Here is a 22,013-nt window from a genome sequence, read left to right on the forward strand (position 1 = left end):
ATTGGTTTTTCTATAAATATATGGAGTGAGAATTTTTTGTTTTGAATTTCTTGCAAAAAGAATTTTAACTAAAAAACAATTAATAGAAACATTTTAAAGTATAGAATGTAATTTTATTAATTATTGTTAAAAGAATAGAATTTTAAATTACTCATGCTTATGATATAATGAATAATAACATACCGTTTATTGAATTTAATTAATTCTCCAATAATTTTGAAAGCAAAGAAAAATAATAATTCTATTTATGAATAATTGATATCATTTTATAATAATTCACTTTAAAAATGTATTTTAAACACTGAATAAATTAATTTCACTCGTGCATTATTTTTTATTTATATTCCATGCAATTTCTTCGAAAATTGCATTTGATTTGGAAAATATTATAAGAATATGTTATAGAAAACATGTTTCATGCAAGCAGTGTTATACACAACAGCGATCTAGTTTCGCACTATAATAGAACATAAAGCAATTTTTTTTTTTTTTTTTAATAGAGAAACAAACAGCTTTTATGTTGACTTTTGGAACCATCAAACACGATTCTCCTAGTTGGCTATGCTTTAACCAAATGAATGGAAGAAAAAACTCGCCAATATAAAAGCACATAAAAGAGTTTCCAAAAGGCATATTACTTTCAACTGCAGCGAAAATATTTTATTCTGTCTCTTATTTGATTAAATTTATATTGATTAAATATTTTTCTTAATAAAAAATATATTTGATCAAATACATTTTGATCATGTATCTCTTTTATTTTAAAAAATGGTATATGAAAAAAAAGAAGATTATTAATTAACTATAACTATTTTAAGAAATCAACGAATCATTATTAACTTATAGTTATTAATTCAAAATCAAGAATAATTTTATCCAATTCAACAGATTTCGAATCTAACAAAATATCAATCTGAATTTTTCTTAAATTATCGAATTCCATGGAATTGTATTAACGATTCCAAATTTTTGATCGATAGTATACATCCATCATCGCAGATAACGATAGTAATTTTATCTATTTTAATAAATGTCGCAAAACAATTTTTTTCGAACCTTCCTCGATTCCAATTTGATTTTTTCTCAAATTATTAAATTCTAGGTCGATGCTATTTCAAATCCTTTTTCCTTTTATAGATCTAAAGCTCGTCCAGGCGAAATTTACCGTCTGTATTAGCCGAAACATTAGCAAATTCGGCTCGATTATCGAAGGAGATAAGAAGGAGAAACGAGTGGAAACGCTGAGGGATTTCGTCTTTCATCCTCAATAACCCGTTCGTTATCGCTTCCACCGTGTCCATCAGACACCGACTGACGGAGATTAATAGAGGTTGCCGAGTGACGAGAGAAATAAGGACGGCGTTGCTCCACGTTACGGCCCTCAGAATCGATCCAGTTTTTCAGCAAATCGTTCTACAGTTGCCGACTTCCATCGTGAAAAAAGGCGCGACTCGTTGGAACGATTTTTACGCCGACTGAAAAACAAACGAGATTAGGATTAAGTAAGTCGAAAACGTTGGATAAGCTGTTTCGATTTTGGGTAAAAATGAAAAATGAATAGAAAATAATAACTTTTTTTAAATAAATTGTAAAATTTTGTTTGAAAAATGAGTTATTCTTAAATAAATGTTTGATTATTGTATATTTCTATTTCGTCTTGGATTACGATATTTAGGAGATTTAAAAAGGATTAATCAAAGGATTAAACAAATAAAAAACTATTTGAAAATTTTATTTAATTTTATTTAATTTCTAAATTAAATAATATTATTTATTATTTTCAATTCAATATTTAATAATTAAAATATATTTTCATATAATTTTTATTTCTTAAACATTAAAAAATGATTGAGAATTTTATATTATATTATATTATTTATTATATATCTCAAATGAAATATTCATTTTAAAGTACTTATAGTATAATAGTATAGTATTAATGTTAAAATATTATTTCTTTATGTTAATTATTATTTCAGAAAAAATTCTATCTAAACAGAAATGTTTGCTTGTATTATTTATCTCTCTTTATTTCAAAAATCTATTTTCTCGCCAGCCAGGAGATTAATTTATCTCGTGTAGCATGCAAATTATATAATCATAACTTCCTCGCCAAAGTAACTTTTAGGAGAAGCGGAAGAAATGCAACAATTTCTCTCTCACATTCCACGATTAAATCCTATTTCATTAAAAATAGATGGTTTTTAATTTGTTGAAGATGAAACAGCAACACGAGAAATGTTTCATGGCTCAACTATGCAATTGTTTATTCGGCAAACGTTTCTTTTGACTATAATGATACTGTAACACATTGCATTACATTCCAGGAATGGTAATACATTTACACTGAAATATGGAAAGGAAGAATATTACTGCTTGATATTCGAGAAAATTAAAACATGGAATTTAAGATACGTGTTCTTTTCGCAGAAATGACCAAGGATTATCCACTAAAAATTTCGACCTAATTATCGAACTGATTATTAATTTCTCTCGAGGTAAAAATAAAAGAAATTTTTAAATGAATCTTTTAAATAATATCTCTTCATTTTTTCAACTCTCAATTAAATTCAAATATCATGCGAGAAAACAAAGCGAGAAGACAAAGGAATTTTATATATATTTATAATTTGTATTTAAAAATGTTTTTTTTAATTATTAAAATCAAAAATTTTTTTAACGTTAATAAAATTATATCATACGAAATTTTCTGTTCACTGAATATTAAACTTTCGATGAAATGAATATGTAACATTCAAAACGGATAGAAAATTTATGGAATTAAAATAAACACAAAAGTATCCATTAATATCGTAAGCAATTTAATTTAGTATTAGATTACTCTATAACCTCTCTCTCTCTTTTTTTCTCGTGGAAAATTAAATTGCTTACAACACGAAAAATAAGCTTCGTTAAACCTTCTTTTGTATGTAACAATTTTTCTATTTTTCTTTAAATTATTACATTTTTCTTTGTCAAATTTTGTTTTTTCTTTCACAAATCCACAACCAATTTACACGTCTTCTAATTTTCTACCAACATTATATTTCAATTTCGCGAACACGAGAAACCATTGATTACACATAAAATAACCTCGTTCTATTTTCCGTATCAGAAATGTCCGCTGGTTCCCTTATCAATGTTCACACATTGATAAATTCATAGCGGAGGAGCCTGCTTACGAATTAGATTCATTCATTCACTCACTTCCTATAACTCTTAAATTTTTCATCACGCCGTTGACAAGTGGTTCTCGCCAAGAGGCACGCGTTACTTCGAAATTCCGAAAACTATCGATCCCCATTTCTGACATCAATTATTCATTACATGGGATTATTCCAGCGCAAAATTGGCGTTTTGGGGGAGGGGGAAGAGGAGGGGGAGGGGGGAATTAACTATGCGATAACGTATTATCCGTTCTTAACGGATTAACAATAAATTTAATAAACGTCCGGCCATGAGACAAATTGTATTATCCGTGGCATTAATATGCATCGATAACGGAACGCTTTGGTAATACGTGATTTCATAATTTCTGTCCTTAATTGGTTAATATGCAAGATTAATTTGACGAAAAAAAAGAAAAAAAAAAGAAAAAAAAGGAAACATGGGGATATTAAAAGGAATTTACGCATTTTATTATACATTTGTCCTGGAAAGAATTATTTTTTGGAAATTATATTTTGTAAAAAGAATTTGTTGTGAATTATTATTGTTACATCTTTGCTTTTATTTTTTGATTTGTAGATTTGCAGCATTTCTAATTACTTTAGACTCTTTTTTATGGAAATGAAATAAAATAAATAAACAAGAATATATTAATATTTTCTTTCATAAAATTTGTTATTGTATTATTTCGTTTACAAGAATTACTATTCTTTTTACTTTATCCGTAACTTGTTCGAATAATATCTTTCTAAATTTACTCAGAGTTATTCTTTTTTATATCACAATTTTATGCTTGCTTTAGAATTCTATTGATTAACCAATCCTTTAATCTTTTATATACTTTATAAATTGTTCAAGTATACAATTGTGATAACAAAATTGTACATTTAACGACCTCAAACGAAACAACGAGGAAGCCCTGAATTCTCTCTACGCGATAGTGATGGAATAGGGATGAACGAAGAGGCGACTCAATATCGTGGATCAGGTCGAAAACAAATCTATCATCAATTCTCGATAAAAGCCAGTAGGATCTGAATCTCTTTTTCTATCATTCTCTCTCAAAGTTTTTTTTTTTCACTTTTTATTACCGATTTTTATCCAATCTGAAATCCTTGCTCTCTTTATTATATCCTGTGTCTCATTTTCCTTTTCCTCGATATGCTTTTCTGCTCGAACATCTTCGTTCATCATTGATTTTCCACCACTATGGACACATTTTTTTCATAACGATGAACAATAAGCCTGATATGAAAAATTAATAATAACTTTATTTGTGGAGTTATTAAATAGTATTGGATTTTTTAAATTATAAATAAATTGTACATTATTTATCGTATAAAATATCAAATTAACATCTATTGATAATTGTCAAAGGCTTTTAAATGAAACACTGAGGGAGATACAACGACAAAATAATTAAATCAATATCATCTAAATTGAGAATTCTGTAACAATTTACTAACTTTAGAGAAATTAAAAAAAAATCCCCTTTAAAATTAAAAACAATTAAAATTAAATAATATATATTTTCACACAATGAGTAATAAATTCTTATTTCAATTATTCCAATATTTCAAATTTAGACCACAAGTTTGTCAAAACTATCAAAAACAGAAAAATATATCTCTCTTCCTTATCTTCAACTATCATCTCAACATCGATCTCCCTACATTACTCGATAGACAACGTACAAAAGAAAATAAAATCGAAGAGTTCCACTCGAGAATAGCATTGAATCGACCTCTATAACAGGGAGTAACCCTTAAGTGGCCTTGAGCAGGCAATTGATCTCAGACACGGTATACTGCAAATAAGGCAGGCAGGAGATGCACGGAAATCCGGATGCGTCGTCCCATCGTTCGATCGTATCCCAGCTCGTTATCGGCACGCTCGTTTAGCATGCATCCAATGGCATATCAGCGGGCGTTCTCATGTTAGTGACAAACAACAAGCTTCCCTGTACCTCCCTCTGAATATATATTTGAATAAGCTCGCTCGCGAGTTTCACCGACACGGGCCAGACAGGTGGATAAGATAAGATTGAAAAGAATCGAACGTGGATGAGAGTAACTGGCAGGAATTGGAATGCCTGCTCAATATTCCCGCTTGTTCTCTCCCTCTTCGTCCTCGTTGGCTCGACCTGGAAGGGCCCAGACAACAGGGGAGAAGAAGAATGAAAGGGGCCGAAGGAGAAAGAGGAGGCTCGAGCCAGAGAAACCAGGTTGACGGAGGCTGAAGACACTGGTGCACGCCAGAGAAGACGTAGCCCTACGTGCATGTGGCTAGAAGACGAATGAGCGGAAAGAAGAGGGTTGCAGTATGATGGAGAGGGACGAGTTTTCTGCTGGAACCCCCAGGGACGATCGAGGACCTTGCCGGGCCCATGACTGCAGCAAAGAGGGCTTAAGCTGGGGAATACGGTCAGGTGATACGCTCCCTTTCGTGCGAAAGTTCTGCTTCGTGGATTCTGACACGTGCAAGAGAATTTTATTTTAACTCTGGAACACAAATGTTTTATCGATTGTAATAAAATGTTGAATTTTACGATTATTTTTTTAGATTGTTATGATTTAACGAGACTTGATTTTGTATTGTATACAATTTATATTTGATTAATAGTTTAATTTATTATATCACCAATGATTAAGAATCGAATATATTGCGTATTATTATACGTCGTGACAATTACGAATGTTTATGTTTAGAATTAAAATGCTAGGTTTTAACATAAATTTCATCAATTTAAAAAATTTAATATTTGCGTAATAAGAATCTCTTCTCATTCGTATTTATTTTAACATAATACAAAAAGAATATTAAATTTAACAACATTTCAAGTTATATCCCTGTAAGATTATTTCTCGTATCGGATCGTGTACCGTAATAAATCTTTAGACAGAATTTCTCTCCTATATAAATAAAAGAAAAGAATCATTTTTCGAATAACATTATATTATGCATATTAATGGATGATGGAAAAGGTACAAGCGGCTAACGGGTACACCCGTAACATTACGACGACACTGGTAGTCTCCTCAACCTTTCGCGCCGTGTCCAAACCTCTCTCGCTCTGTTTCACGGCGCGGACACAGAATGCAAGAAAGAGAAAGACTAGTACACAGGCAGGCGATTGCCGAGTGACTGAACGTCGCTGCGGGTGGCGTGGGACGCGCGGGGCTGCGAGTTGCGACGGCGGGAGAAGCTAGTCGAATGGAGGGGGCACGGAGTGGGGAGACGTGGAGAGGAAGGCGCTGCGCGGTAGTAGGGGAAGATTGGAACGGAGTGGCGGACCGAACCGTCAGTCAGCCGTGCTTCGTCGTAGGGATGAGATCGCAACGAGGAATGACGTTGCACGTTTCGACATTCGTGCGTCGACGGTGACACGATATAAAAACTACACGCGGCTCGCTTTACGTATACATTAGATGTCACGATCGTGTATTCAGTTCCGTGGCGAGTAATCGTGAATCAGTCTCGTTTGGCGGTACCGAGAGGCGTGTTTCCCAGGCTGTGCAACTGTGCGGTGTTCTATCCCCGTTTCTCCATCTTCCGCATTCCTCGCTTCGATTGGAGTATCTCTCTGTGCACGACGAGAGCGTGTATCGACGGCTCCACGACGACGGAAAAGACCAGTGGTACGCGCAGAACAGTTCGATTGAAGGAGAGCCAACGGAACACCAGCTGAAATCGTGAGTGAAATCTATTAATAAACACGACCGCGTGCCCCGTTCTTTATTACGAGTAATTCTCGCGAGCTGTCAAATCAAAGCTCTCTATAAATTTCTCCTTTTGGTATCGAGACGTGTGTCCGGGAACCGTTACCTTGAGGTGGCCTCGTGTAACGAGTTCCCCGCGTATAGTATATCAATTGTGTGCGCGTATATGTACATATACGCGTATGCTTGTGTGCAACTTTGTCGCGTTCATCTTTCGACGACATAGAAACGTATCTTGACAGCTTTGCTATTTCGCACTGCATCCCCGGTGGCGGGACAGGCGTGTTTCTGCCCACGTGCAGTCGTGTCTCATTTCTAACCTATCTACATTCTTGTGCACGATTCCACGAACCGTATAGTTTAAACTCTATCACATGATGATTTCCTCGCGAGTCTAAATACAACGTCGCGTATTTTGTTGTTTATTACGTGATTCGTATCGACACGAGGACGGCTTTGTTTACATCCTTTTATCTGTACGAAAGATCAGCGTGTTTTTTTCTGAATATATCTCAAACTATTGGAGTAGATAGTATTCACATTTCAATTTTATTGTTATTATTAGAATTAGAGAACAACTGTTCAACGGCCATATTTGATTTTTAAACGTCTCTCAAATATTATATATAGTCGACATGATCTCGATCACGCTGTTCGATACCGCGATTCTGATTATCGAAACTTGAAAGTGACGCTGCGCGGTAAAACACTGCGCACGTTTATTGTCAATCGAGAACTGGTCGTCGGTCGTGTCGCGATTCTTACTCGATAAAGTGACAGTTTAAATTTTTATTTGTCTTCCTGTCGCACGAAATTATACGTGGAATATACAACCGTGTTATCTTAACGAGTGAGTTGAACCAGCCGGTTTTCTGCGCGTCTCGTGTTCTCATTGCATGAACTTCATGCCAGTCCATGACCCCGAGTGTTTCCTGTTACGAGAAAGGCCCTTGCATGGGTCGGTTCGTTGGCATTCCTTTTGTTCGCGGTAATGATCATTGCGTAAGTAGATGTTATTTTTAAAGAGTAGATACAGATTATAGATATTTGGTTTTCTCTAGAGATTGATTTTGTACGTACTTTCGATGATATAATTGCTTTGAGATAAATTCGTTATTGCGTATAATTTATATCTGAAAGTTTGCAACAATACATAACCTAACAATTTTTTAGTAGTTAATTTGTTAGCTTCTTTTTCATTAACGTTATATTAGTGATAATTTGTCAAATTATATATTATTATATTATTGTTTTCACTGTAAAATATGTTAAATACGTCATGATTTGTAATAATTAATTTAAAGGACAATTCACATGGCGCGAAATTTTGAAAATTGATATATCGTTAATTTGTATATTTTAAGCGAAAAATTATTTATTTTTCCCCGTTTCTGTTTTCCAATTATTGTTTCATAATTGAGATATGATAGAAAATATTTTTATTACATGGTAATTTTTAATTATCATTGTGTTTCTAAAAACTAAATATTATAAAAGTTTATTTTGAGATATATACATTTATTTTTAGAATCTAAATTATAAATATTTTTTGATAAGTGAATTTTCAATGGCTCATGCATTATTCATTTGTTAGGAAATACGTGATTAAGTGTTGTTTTTTTTAGATATATCTGCATGTAATTATCAAAAAAAAAAAAAGGAAATAATCTGAAAATAGATATGCTAAAAATTTAGCAAAATGGGTCACTTTTTATCAAATAACTATGATAATGAAAACTTTCCACTGTGATTTTTAAAATTTATTACACTCAATTTCAAGTAGAAAATATTTTTAGTGTAGGTTTCAAAAATCTATTAGAATATTTTTATTACAATTGAAAGAAACAATTATTCAAAATAGATTTAAAAAAAAATAGAAACTCTTTCACTAATTACTTTTATTAAATTAATTCAATAATGCTGATATGAATTATTCGACGAAATTATTATTAATAAAATCTTCTTGATCATTTATCACATATATATTCAATCAATCATTGCAAGTTCAATGAATTCTATATTACTACTAGTCATCATATACAGTTATTCATATTAATATTCAGACACTGCACTCAATTTGTTATTTTATATGCGAAAGAATTATTTAAATAAATCGGATCCTTGTGTTGTTAATTATTATTACAATTCAAATTCATTTACATACATAAATACATTTGATACAATAAAACAAAAGAAAAATAAAAAAATAGAACAATTTTAACCCATAACATTTCTCTTCGCAATAAAATTGCATTTAACCGTTTAATTATTTTTCCAATATAACCTGTTCTTAAAGTAAATTTCACTGTAATAAAGAAATATTTTATCCACTTACGCTTATACGAATTAAACGTTTCATACATCATACAACTAATAGATTCTATTAGGATTCATTTGACCGTAATTTATTCTTCCATTCACGAGACTCACATTCACTGCAACCTCACTAGAGACATCAAAATTTTCCAATCGAGGCCCAATCGAACCATCGATCATCCCCTTCATCCGATCGCCGAACATTCATCGTCACAGAACATTTTCGCAGCTGCATCCAGACTCTTTCTTCTCGGAGCATCCGGTGATACGCGTCGACCGTGCGTAAAAATCGGTTCCTCTCAGAAAGAGAACTCGGTCACGTAGCGGCCAGGTAGGCAGAGCTCTCGTTGGGGGGCAAAGGTCGCCGGTTATTACCTGGCAAAGAGGTTTCAGCCTGGTTCGTTTTCATTTCGCCGGCGTGTGCACGCGTCCAGCCTCTCCTCTCTTTTCCGTTTGCTCGTTGCCAGGTCGACGATGGACCATTCGAAAGGTTTTTGCGTGCTTTGTTTGAGAATTAAAAAAAAAAAAAAAAAAAGAAGAAGAAGGGAAAAATGGTTAGTAGAAGTGACGTGGCGGAACGAAAGGAAGAAGCGATAATAATAACGGTGGGTCAAAGATGGAACGAAAGAGGCAGAGTCGGCTTAAATTTGATTCACTTCTTTAACAACGTTGCCCTCGTGTCGTGCGTCTCCCCTCTTGTTCCCTCTTTATCACCGGAGCGCCGAGCTCCTCCGGAAGTGGAGGAGGAAGACCGCAGAATGCAATTTCCTCGGGCACCAAAGTACATAGATGTGTTCCATTGCTCGATGCTCCGACGATGGCCCAAGCTAACGCGTTTCCCGAATTCTTTTTTCCGGAAGTCTGTCGCTCGCCCTTTCTCTTTCGTGACCGTGACATAATATTCGGATACCTGGGGTAGATGAGGGGAGGGAGGAGGGCCGTGGAACGGTAATTTTCATAATTCTTGCGTCAGATTAGCGAATGGATGTAGACAGTTAGAGTAGAAGATGGGAATAATACGCGTGCTCGGAACCGAATATAATTGAATTACGTTTTGGTCGGATTAGTCAAGTCGGTTGAATTTAAGTGAGTTGATTTTAAACTTGTACCCGTATATAATAAGTTCAACCCGATCTTAAGTAGATATTAGATTAATCGTGTCATTTGAATTTAAGTGATTCGAGTGGAAGCTTTGCATTTAGAGTTTCGTTTAATCTAATTTATTTGTAGATATATCAATGGCTGGATTCGATGAGATTTTTTTAAAAAAAATTTGTTTATTCTAAATTCTTAGTTAATTAATTCTATAATTAATTATGGAATTGAACGTAATTAAATTGTAAAATAATTACGGCTTAATTAATTTTCGCTAATAAAGAAAATTTGAATACGTCTGTAATAATGGTATAATGTTCGTGAAATTCGATTTAATTTTTGATTTGTGTTTGTGCTATAAATGTAAAATATTAATGCGGGAATAATTATGTTGAAATTCCTGTCCTTTCTGTTGAAATTGCAAGGAAAAAGAAAATATTGATTCGGTTATGGTTGTACAGTTTGAGAATAATGTATATCTATGTTGAAATGTGACGTCGTATTTGAGATGTATCTCTGCCAAAATCGATGTTGCGAGATTTAATAATTCGTATTTTCAATCGTCAGCATCGACCTTAACCTCGATTCCACGTAAAATAGTCTTCATATGCACATTTGAGGTGATTCATACTTTAACGATTCATATTCGCGTCTTAATGATTTTATGAACGTCTTATCGATGTATGTACACGATATATAAATACTGAGATGAGTATAAATATATTATTAAATCATTCATTGAGCAATGTTATTTTAAAAACATAATTTCAATAGAAAAATAACATCCAACGAAGAACTTACTTAATTTACGATTAAAACAACTTTTTCTTTTCAACAAATTTATATTTAATGTTTAATTAAAAAACCTATCTAATATTATGTATAATCGCGAATAATAAATAACTCTTGATAATTGCAATTACATTCTTAATTGCAATGACATCATTTGTGGAATGACAGTAAATTGTAAAATAATTCAACTCAAAACACTTTCGTATTTATTTGCTAGAAATACAAGGATTTTCGAAACAGGTGTAAATTAGAATAAAATATATTTGTTTGTAAATAGAGATTTTTCGATTGGATAAACAATTTTCAACGACATCAAAGGAACTGATTCTGTTTTTTTTTTTTTATTTATTCAAGAAACAAAAAAGTGGCTATTTTATTTTGACAAAATATAAATATTTTTCGTATTTCGGGGAAGGGTGAAATATCAGGAGTCAGGTAGAAAGGAAATGTAACTTGTTTCGGATATAAAATAGATCTTTCATGAAGTTATGTATCTGTATCGCCACCAATATCCTCTCTCCGGAAGTTGAATCGTCTGGAACGTCGCTCGAACGTGACGATAATGCGAATCTTCAGTTTTTCTTCATTGTGTGCTGCAACTTGGAGTAGAATGCAGGACAAGTATGCAAAAAAGAGTTTTCCCTCCGAGATAACAGCAGCATTGTGCGCTACATTTACATATATTTAAAACTTCGAGATGTTCCTTTAACTCGGCAACGGAACAATTCAATCCAGATTTGTTTTAATCTTAAACTTTACAAAGTTTTAAAGTTGGTCTATAATAAAATGATTCGATAAGAGTGATAAATGTAACAATTGGAAACTTGGGAATTTAATCTGAAACTAATTTTCTACCAACTTGAAAAGTAATATGAAAAATTATATGGAAATGAAAATAGAAAGAATAGAAATGCTCTTTTTGGAGGAATAGAATGTTCAAATTTTAATCTGTTATCGCCATTTATCAAGTCAAGTCTCGAGCCACGGTGAATTTCGGGGATGGAAATATTTGTTACAATCTGTGCCCCGTATTTCCACGTTGAAAATAGGGGCTTTAAAATTTACTGGCTCGTGGAAACGAATATCACAAACGCAATTTCACTTGATCGCGGTGTAAACGTTCTATCGAATTGTAACCAAGCGGACCGCAGCTTGAAAATCGTGCCCTTTTTCACGAAATCCAGCCACCTTTAAAATGCATCGATAATACGCCACGATAGTCGTTTCCATTTCGTTCTTTGAAACCGTAGAATCGCTGGAAATGGTGCGCCTTGAATATCGAATCCCCACAGGATCGTGGACATTCGCGAGAAGTGTTGAATATGAATGAAATTATTTATTTCAATGATTGAGGAACGTTAATCCAAATATATTTGGTAATTTTTTATAATCATAATTATAATTTATTATTGATTACGTTTGATTGAATATTTTGTAAGATATTTTTATATTTTGATAATATGGATTGAGTTTGATTCGGTGTTTCTCAATCAATTGATGAGTTATCTGTTTCGTAGAGATAATATTTGTAAATAATATTGAGAAATATGGTTCATGGACAAATTATAATATATATATATGTGTTAATAATATAAATATTTTTACATCTTGTCGTTTTGAAATGATAAATTGTAAGAAATATCGAATTGTGTTGTAATTCAAAGTATGTACAAATTTTCGTTTTTAACTATTTATGAAGTAATTTTTACGTCGAAACGTATATTTATATAGAATTATATTTATTTAATTAACAGTTTTAGGTACATAATTTTAATTCGAGGAAAGAAACGAGTTAACTTCTAGAATAATATTTTTAAGATTGAAGAGCTAGGAATAGAAAGAAACATTATAAATTAATTTCAAAATTATCCTTTTGATGGAACTAATTATAAATTTTAAATTTACATTCTGAAAATATTCCCTTTCATTATATTCAATTTAATTACGATGTCATTACCAATGAATTAAATAGTACAATTTATCAAAATATGAAAATATATTTCATCAAAAGGTACATTTTTAAAGAATCTTTTCTATCCAATATTACATCCGTCGTATATTTTTATATTTTTATAATTTCGTCGTACAATATTCTTATCAAACGTCATATAATCGCGAGTATTCTTCTTTTATGGATATATATTTTATATAAAATAAAATTTGATACCGGAAGTCCAAGTATCGTATTGATTTTAGAAAAAAAAAAAAGAAAAAAAATATAGATGTATCTCGGCTTTATGCCGTGGAACGTATGCGAGGATCAATTGCAATTTCGGCTGGAGAAACATTCAATAGAAATCCGAAATCCAGTTAGTATTCGACAGCAAGAGGTTGTATTTGATTAATAGGCAATTCAGGTATGCAGAGGTCGTTCAACAATGTGAAGTACGGTTTCTGTTTAAAGGGAGCGTTGAGTTTCGGTGTATATTTTTTTTTATTTCGCTTGATAAAATTTTAGATTTTTCCCTCTCTTTCTCTTCCTCTCCCGCTTTAGGTTTTGCAATATTTTAATTCTTATTGAACTTGTTTTTGCTCGAAAATTTTTACGACATTCAACTTTTGTTTTTTTTAATAATATTTTTAGCAATAAAATTGGAATATAAATCGAAAGAAATTCCTAGAAAACAAAAGTTAATAAAGATTATTAATAATACGAATTCAATGAATCTTTAAATTGAAATAATACGAAAACTATTCGAGATATTTCAGATTTCAATATAAAATCGTATGTGATATTAATTGGACACAATTTCATTCGATCGATTTCTTCAGTTTTTTTCATTATTTCGCTCAATGAATAATATTCAATATCCCATAATTTCATAAAATGGGCTTTTATATCGAAATAAAGAAACGTAAAATATCTCAACCGGTTTGCTTTTTATCTTAATTTAAAGATGTAGTATTCTTTGGATTCTCATTAATGAATACAATAAGCATCGCTTTTTTATATCACGAGAATTTGAAATTAAATCATATTTAATATTATTAGTTGAATATTAATTTCATGATTTCAAATTTTTTAAGGAAAAATAATGCTAAACTGGTGGAAATTTTTAAACGCAGAGATTGTCAGTTTACCAGGTAATTTGTTATACAGTCGAGTGATTTATTTAAAAAACTTGTATCGTGTTGGATGTTGTGCGCAAGGAAACGTGTGACGTCGACGAAAATTTATGTCGCATCGCATAAAAGCTCACCCCAAAAAAGAGAAATTGGGATCAGTGTTACATCAGAAGTACAATTCCCTCAGGGAGCAAGGTTCTCGTTCCAAGAAATCGTGGCTGTCCGGGGCGAGTGATGCTCGTTCCTATACTTTCCATGAAATTTGATTGTTCGTGTTCCTTTTTTCTCTTTTTTTCACACTATGTTAATACACATATACCGTGAACTTCTCGTGTATTTCCCTTCTTTATCCTCGAATGCAATCCTCGAAGGAAATATATAAATTTGGAAAAAAGTTTTCTCGCGAAAAAGATATTGGGAGAAAGAAAAAAATTAACGTCACACACTTTTCTTTATTTCTAAAATTATTCCTTACGATTCTCCATTTTCGTAACATTTTTTATTGATATATAATTAAATACACACATATATATATATAATCCGCAAACGATTATAATTAAATTGATAGAATGAAAATAAATCTATCCTGGTAAAATTTAATTAAAACAGCTTTTTTTCAAAATATAAAAATTCTAGTATCAACGTTGTTATTCTTTTTAATACGTTTCTCTTGGATCACTAATGATTCAAGAACGCTGGAATAAAAAGCACAACTTATTTCACAGAATGTATAAAAGAACAAAGAAAAATTGCAGTGTATACTGTTCCTTTCGAAAGTATCAAACAGATCGGTAGCTCGTCAACCTCATTAAAAAAGGGGGAAGGGGGAGGGAAATTGGGAGAAAGAAAAAGAGAAAAAGAAAGAAAAAGAAAGCAGAAAATTTGCATCTCCTTAGTAAATCTCTCGTACGAAGGAAATCAGGTCGAGTTACACACTGAATGCAATTTTCTCGGTATACCGTGTAACCATTCCGACGTCTATCGATCCTGTTTCTTTTCATTTGAAAATCTGACTCGTTCGAGCACTCTTCACTCGCAAGTTGCGTGCACAGTTGAAAACTTGGGAAAGGGAAGCCAACTTGATTTTATTATCAAAAAAGTGCAACGTTGCAAATTCGAATTAGTCCGCTAATAAGCTTGTCCCCGGATAGTTTGGGGAAAATTGTGGAAATGGTCGGTTTAATATCGTGTTATATGGAGCCAAAACCATCAAAATATAATCAGAGAGATGGACGATGCTCGTTGGACATTAGTTAGGTCTTCATTGATATGCAAACAATGGTTGGTTACGTTGATGTCTTGGTTTATTCTCGTTTACCTCACCGGACCGTAATTAAATCTTGATTGTTGCGGCCGATGTTTTATGGGAATTTGTAATTTTCCGAAAGAAACACGAGGCAAGGCAAACGAGTCGAGTTTATTCCGCATTTCGAGTAATTATACTCTTAACGAACGCTTTTCCTCAATCCATATTATTTTTAATTATCCTTGAATGGCAACATTCGCGAATATAATAATATCTCTCTAAGAAGGATCCTTAAGATCCTTAATTAATCCTTTACAGAAACATATTTTTTCCTTAATCATTAATAAATTATTTTTTTGTTACATATTTTTTTTTACGCGAGATGCAATGTCGTATTATATTATTTTCCATGATTTTTCATGTCTTTCGTGTCTTTCATGTTTTCAATTATCTATTCGATTTACAAAATTCTGTTATTTATTAAACAAAAATTTTTTTTCTCAACCGTTTCAAACTATTCTAGTCTCTCAAAAAGATTAGAAAAGATTTTAGAGCATCTATTTGCGAATGTTCCTAAAATACAATTAGATTGCCCAAGTTTAATTAAGGATGGTTAAAAATAAGCGCATTCCGCCGACCGATGCAAATACAAAAAAGAAAATCCCCCATTTTCACCAAAATCTATCTATGATTCCAAATTCATACGATTTTCAGATCTGGATCCTGGGCGGAGGATGAGCTAAAACGGAGCGAAATAGAGAAGAGCGGAACGAAGCGAGGGGACGAGTCATCGACGAATTTTCCTAGGTATGCAGCCAGCAGGGAGGATGCAACGGTCGATGACGTGAATCGACCGACTTTTCGGTCGATAACTGCCTGCCACGATTGGCAGCCTCTGAATGGCTGGCCAACCGTTCCGTCACTTCTGTCGGTGGACTGTTGTGCCCCGGTACCGGATAACCGGCCTATAAGTGCGTTTCCTCCTGCCGCGGCCCGCCCGAACGATAATCCTTTATCCGTGATATTCCATTTCTGCCTCGTATTACCAAATGCTGTTCGTATACGGTTGAAGCGATCCCCTTGACCGTCTCCGAGTTTCTTCGTCACTCCCCGCTTCACGATCGTTGGAACGAGCCGAGAGGACCCCCCCACCACGTCACGAGTTTTGTCCGGTAGAGGAGTGGGAGAAGAGGAGGCAGAAAGGCGGGAAGAACAGGGAAGAAGCGGCCTGTTCTGTTTGGAATAACAGTTTGTCGAAGGTCGTTGCCGATCTTCCATCACGTAATCACAAAGTTAGCGAGCGAAATAGAAGAGAGAGAGAAAGAGAAAGAGAGAGGAACTAGTTAGAGGAACGAAGAGGGAAGGAGTTTGTCGGAAGGTGGGCTCTTCTCTTCCTTCTTTTTTTTCTCCTCCTCTCTCTTTTCCTTTCCTTTCTCCCAGCGTGGAAGACGAGTGGCCACTTTCTATCCTCCAGGGGTCGGCGGATGAAGGCAAAGCGGACGGTGAACAACGCGGAACACCGGTTCTTTTACTACGCGCCTCGCCCTTGATTCAGAAGGACGGCCACGTGCACGACGGTGCGAGTCCACGATAATCGGTATCACGGAGAATCACGTTCATTTCCCCACCAACTACGGCCACATGACTTGACGATCGCCCCACCTACCGCTGTTCGTCGTTGAGCGAAAGCGGCGACAGTGGCAGCAACGTGACCGACGTGGGGAGGGCGAGCGCATCACGACGACCACGACGACGATCGACGACACCAACGACGACGACGACGACGACGACGACGACGACGACGACGACGACGAGGAAGAAGGAAGAAGAACGGCGGAGGAGTAAGTCATCGGTTACTCGCAAGCGAGGAGGCTACTTAACGAGTGACATAGGCCGTTGGTGGTTCAGTTAGCCGTGGACGGTCAATCCAGGTGCGAGAGTCGTTCGCGCTCTTGCATTTTATCCTTTTCTTTTTTGTTACCTCCCCCTCCCTCTTCCGTTCTTTCTTTTCTCCCCCGCCCTCCGGCCTCCCTCTGGTCGCCCTTATCTGTCTATCATCGTCCGCCTTTTTTCGAACGACCGGATTTTTCGGGGAAAAAGATTCGTTTCCATCGGATAGATAGATAGATAGATAGATAGATAGGTAGATAGATAAATAGATAGATAGATATAGAGATAAGTGGGCCGTGTTGATCGTGGTGACTGTGCTGGTGCCGTTGTTTGTTGTCGTTGTTCTTGTATGTTCGTTGCCTCCTCGGTTCGCCGGTAGAGAAGTAGCGGTTTTCAGTGTGGATAGTGCGGATAATAGTGACGAGTGTGAAACTGGAGCCGCAAGTGGTAGCAGCAGTTACAGTCGAGAGGCAGAGCTATCATGTGCCCGCGGAGAATCTTCGGACTGGCCATCGTCGCGCTGGTGACTTTTGGTGGACGAGTGGCAGCCTATACGAATCAGTGGGCAGTGCATATCGAGGGGGGACCGGATGTGGCCCAGCAGGTCGCGCGGGAGCATGGATTTCAATATCTCGATAAGGTAGGAATTACGTATGATTCGCTTGCATCCTCTCCTTTTTTCCTTCATTTTGATTCTTCTCGTTCGAGACGATACGAGAGGTGTAATGTTAAAATTATGATATGATATAATATACGATATTAAAAGTAACAATTTAGATACGTTATCTGGTATTATTTGTAGTTATTATCATCGGGAAGTTGATTGGAATTGGCCAGGAAAAATTCGATTGCAGTAAAAAGTTTTAATTTTTTCTTTTTTTTTTTTTTTTTTAAATAGGAAAATTTATTATCTGTATTATATCTCTTATCTAACGCGTATGTATTTCGTGTTAGATTTATTTGAAAATACGGAGAGAGTTAAGACTGTTGTTTGCTCTGTTCTTGTTTCGAAATTAATGTAATTTATTTGAAAATGAGATTTAATTAAAAATGATCGATAATAACGTTCGATGTATTTGTATAGCAATATTTTTTTTTTAAATTTACGTGATTAATAACATCAATATTGATAAATATCGACAAATGTTTTCTTTAGATAAAGAAAATATTCTTGATAATTACGAAAATAGAGTAAGTATGATTAAACGTAGGAAAGAAAAAATCGATTGGAAAATTCGCAGTCTGCAGTTCATTTCGCGTATCGTCGCGTAAAATAATACTAAAATCGGATTAAACAAACGATGATCGTCCGTTATTTTTATCTCTCCCGTCTCATCCGCAATTTCATACGAACGATTCACAATTCGTGACAGCATTATACACATTTCCACGCATCTTCGAATGATTCGCATTCGCGGAATAACTCTTCCTCCGTCCATGCCTTTGTAAATCATACCGAACGGGACGCGATACGTTCACTCTGCGTAAAAATTTTTTTCGATTCGGTCAGAATTGACGAAAACAAAAAAAAAAAAAGTGCAACACAGCAACAAGTAACGTACGTGCGCACGTGTGCAAAATAGCACGACGATTGCGTAAAAATACGCGGGAATTTTATTTTCAATGCGTTAGATTTCACACGGCAAATCAAATATCAGATATTTTTTAGAAGAATAATAACATCGTAATAATCCCGCTTAATATTAAAAACGCTTTGTAATTCCCGCAAATCATTCGTGGCAATAGTTTCGCGTATCTCCGCAAAGGTCAGGGTTTAACGCTTGCTTCCCTGACCCGGAGCAAACGACTCGGTCAGAAAAGATCACTTTTCATTTTCTCTTTGGCATTCGTGGAATGCGGCTCGTATCTATTCGGGTTATTAAGATTTAGCCTTTGTTGATTAATGTGGCTGATGTATAATTGATCGTAGATCTAAAATAACGTGGTCGTGTCGTTTGCCGGTTCGAACGTGGAATTTAATTGCTGATTCGAGCTCGTTGATATCTCTCGCTCGTTATCGAAAGGAAATCGGAGTAGCTCTTGGGTTTTCTATCGTGGACAATTAGACCACGCTCGAAAGTTACGGTGATCGTTGTTCGAGGACTATAAAACGAGGTGGAGAATCTAATAAGTAGAGCTCTTTGGAACGTGCATCAAAGATCTGGCTTTGTACAAGCACTTGGGAAAAATATCGGAGAGAGGTTATTTTATCTTTTCTTTTAATTAACAGTTTCCTTGGAAATCGTGAATAGATTATTCGCAAATCGAAGGATATAATAAAAATAAAAGTTTAGCCGATTGTTCTTTCTTCTTCTTTTTGTATATATTTTATAATCAAATGTTTATAAAATATCGATAGCGGATTCTTCTTATTTATTAATATGGAATATTAGTAGACGATTGTGTAGGTGAATAATTGGAAAAAGAATAATTGTGAAAAAACAAGGAAATATTTTAAAATTGCGAACTCTTGCAAAATAACACTTACGTAACTCGAATTGCTATGTCTTCAATTTCCTCTTATTTTTTATTCATCCTTAGAAAGATTATAAATGTAAAATTGAGACGAGAATTATCTCGATAATGACTCTCTTATATTTACTGTTTATATTTACCTTAGAGTAATTTCAATAAAATCCAATAATTCAAATTAGATATCTAAAAATATCTACGTCGATGAATTCTTTTTTTTTTTTTTAATTTTTATTCAACGCATTAAAATACCAAAAATTGAGAAAGATCTTTTGAGTTATGGATCTTTCGATAAGATACGAGAAATATTTGTAAAAAATGCAACGAAATTAAAAATAATTGCACATACAGACAGCATTATTTACCCATATTTACTCGTATGCAAATGCAATATTTGAATATTAAAATCTTTTTTGCACCTTTCTTGAAGGAAGCATAAATTCGTTAAACATCGAATGGAGGAGATAAATGTGCCATTAATTATTGCAAAAATATTTATTACGCTTTCGCTTTCGTCAATTTCCTCAATTTGAATTAATTAAGCTTATAACATGAAATGTCCAGAAAAATATTTCGATTAAAAAAAATTCCCGAATCTCCAATATAATTAAAATTATTTTCATGAAATTTCAGATTAAATAAGAAATATCGAAAACGTTTCTCATCATCTGATATATAACATTTTATTTTCACCAATTATTTTTCGTCCAAAGAATCAAAATGGCAAAGTGGCCATTTGTCGTAACTTTTCTTTTTTTTTTTTTTTTTCTATCCCTTAAATCGAACAATATCGCATCGTTTCACGATTTCTAACGATTCCTGCGTACGATTGCTATGCCAAATCGGACTTGATATCACGGCTAGAAACTTTTTCGTGGTTTCGCGATCAAAGTGAGAAATTTCCTTGAGGTGGAGGCTCAATCATGCGAGGCTCATCTTTCCCCCGTCACGTGTAATATTGCCGGGTTCCTCGTTCAAGAGGAACATTTCCGAGGTTTCTTTAAAAAGGGAGCAACGAATTCTTCGATGTAATTTCAGGATTTCTTCGTGTTTATGCAATTCGATGTATTCCGAGGGAATTTTCTTTGTATTATTATCAGGGCGTCGTCCCTGGTTATTTGTCGATGGTTTATCTTCGTCGTATTATTGCCGCAATTTCTCTCTCTTCAAGTTATTTATTCAGCGTTTCCTACATTTGAGATAATAATTTATAAATTTATGTACGAGTAGTGTTGAAATTTCAGTGTATCGCTTTCTATATTGGGGAGAAATAAAGATTATACGCGGGTATATTGACTGTGAAATTGTTCCTTTAAAAGGAGATTGTCATCGAAGTTGGAGGAAGAGTATAAATTTAAACGTAAGAAAGGAAGGAAACGAATGATATTTTTTTTTAAATTTTAAATCGGTCAATTTGATTATATGTAATATTATTAAATAAGTTTAATAATTAATTGATATTTTCAGAGTTTGTACGTGAATATATCCAAGCCTCCAATCCAAGTGTACATCACGTAAAAAATAATTCTGAAAAAAGCAATCGATAATGCATATCGAATAAGTCATAAATTTAAAAATTGAAATTTTTCGTCAATAATATCGAAATTTCGTCCATTCGCGGATGCATAATTAAAAAAAAAAAAAAAGGATTTCTTTCTCCACTTTTCGAAATATTCTAAAAAATATATATATTTTTCAATATATTCATTTCAAATTTTATAGCTGTTTTCGTGAATAGCGTAGGAAAACTACGTGTCAATTATTTTTTCAAAAAAAAAAAAATTATCTCCCGCATAAATTTTATCCGTAACAGATAATGTTATATTCGCTCATATTTCTTTAAATAGACATGAATCACGTGATGCTCGAAACACGAGATTAATTCCACGAAATCCACCGATTACACGTAACAATATCGTTTCCACCTGGAATCGTTCTCTTATTTAGAAAGCAATTTCGAAAATTATTTTTTTTTTTTTTCGAAAATTCGAGAGACATAAAATTTATCAGGATAAAAATATTTGTGTATCCCATATTATCCCAATAAGAAAATCCCCCACTTTTTTTGGGAACGAGAGTGTAGAATTATACCTGCGCATTTAATAAAAAAAAAAAAAAAAATCCTGCTCTATTTCGAGGCAACTTTTATCTCTGGGAAGCTCTGGCTCGGTAACTGGGTCACTTTTTAACTACTTTATGGGTTATTGCGAGGATGTCGAGAGAAGTTTGACGAATCGACGTTGGAAATT

General features: G+C 33.8%; 1 protein-coding gene across 2 annotated transcripts in view; it reads left to right on the top strand.

Moving 5' to 3' along the window:
- The first annotated feature begins 6,458 nt into the window (after positions 1 to 6,458).
- Positions 6,459 to 22,013, top strand: part of LOC108004424 (furin-like protease 1) — a 260,763-nt gene continuing 245,208 nt past the window's right edge. Inside the window, exons 1-2 of one of the 2 annotated variants that reach the window (XM_028664077.2) lie at positions 6,459 to 6,860; positions 16,117 to 17,932. In XM_028664077.2, coding sequence (XP_028519878.2) covers positions 17,774 to 17,932 — 159 coding nt within the window. In that variant the 5' untranslated portion in view covers positions 6,459 to 6,860; positions 16,117 to 17,773. The remainder of the gene's footprint in view (positions 6,861 to 16,116; positions 17,933 to 22,013) is intronic. The other variant, XM_017067315.3, reaches the window with a different exon arrangement.

The sequence above is a fragment of the Apis cerana genome, linkage group LG14 (genome assembly GCF_029169275.1).
Source record: "Apis cerana isolate GH-2021 linkage group LG14, AcerK_1.0, whole genome shotgun sequence".
NCBI classification, from domain to species: Eukaryota; Metazoa; Arthropoda; class Insecta; order Hymenoptera; family Apidae; genus Apis; species Apis cerana.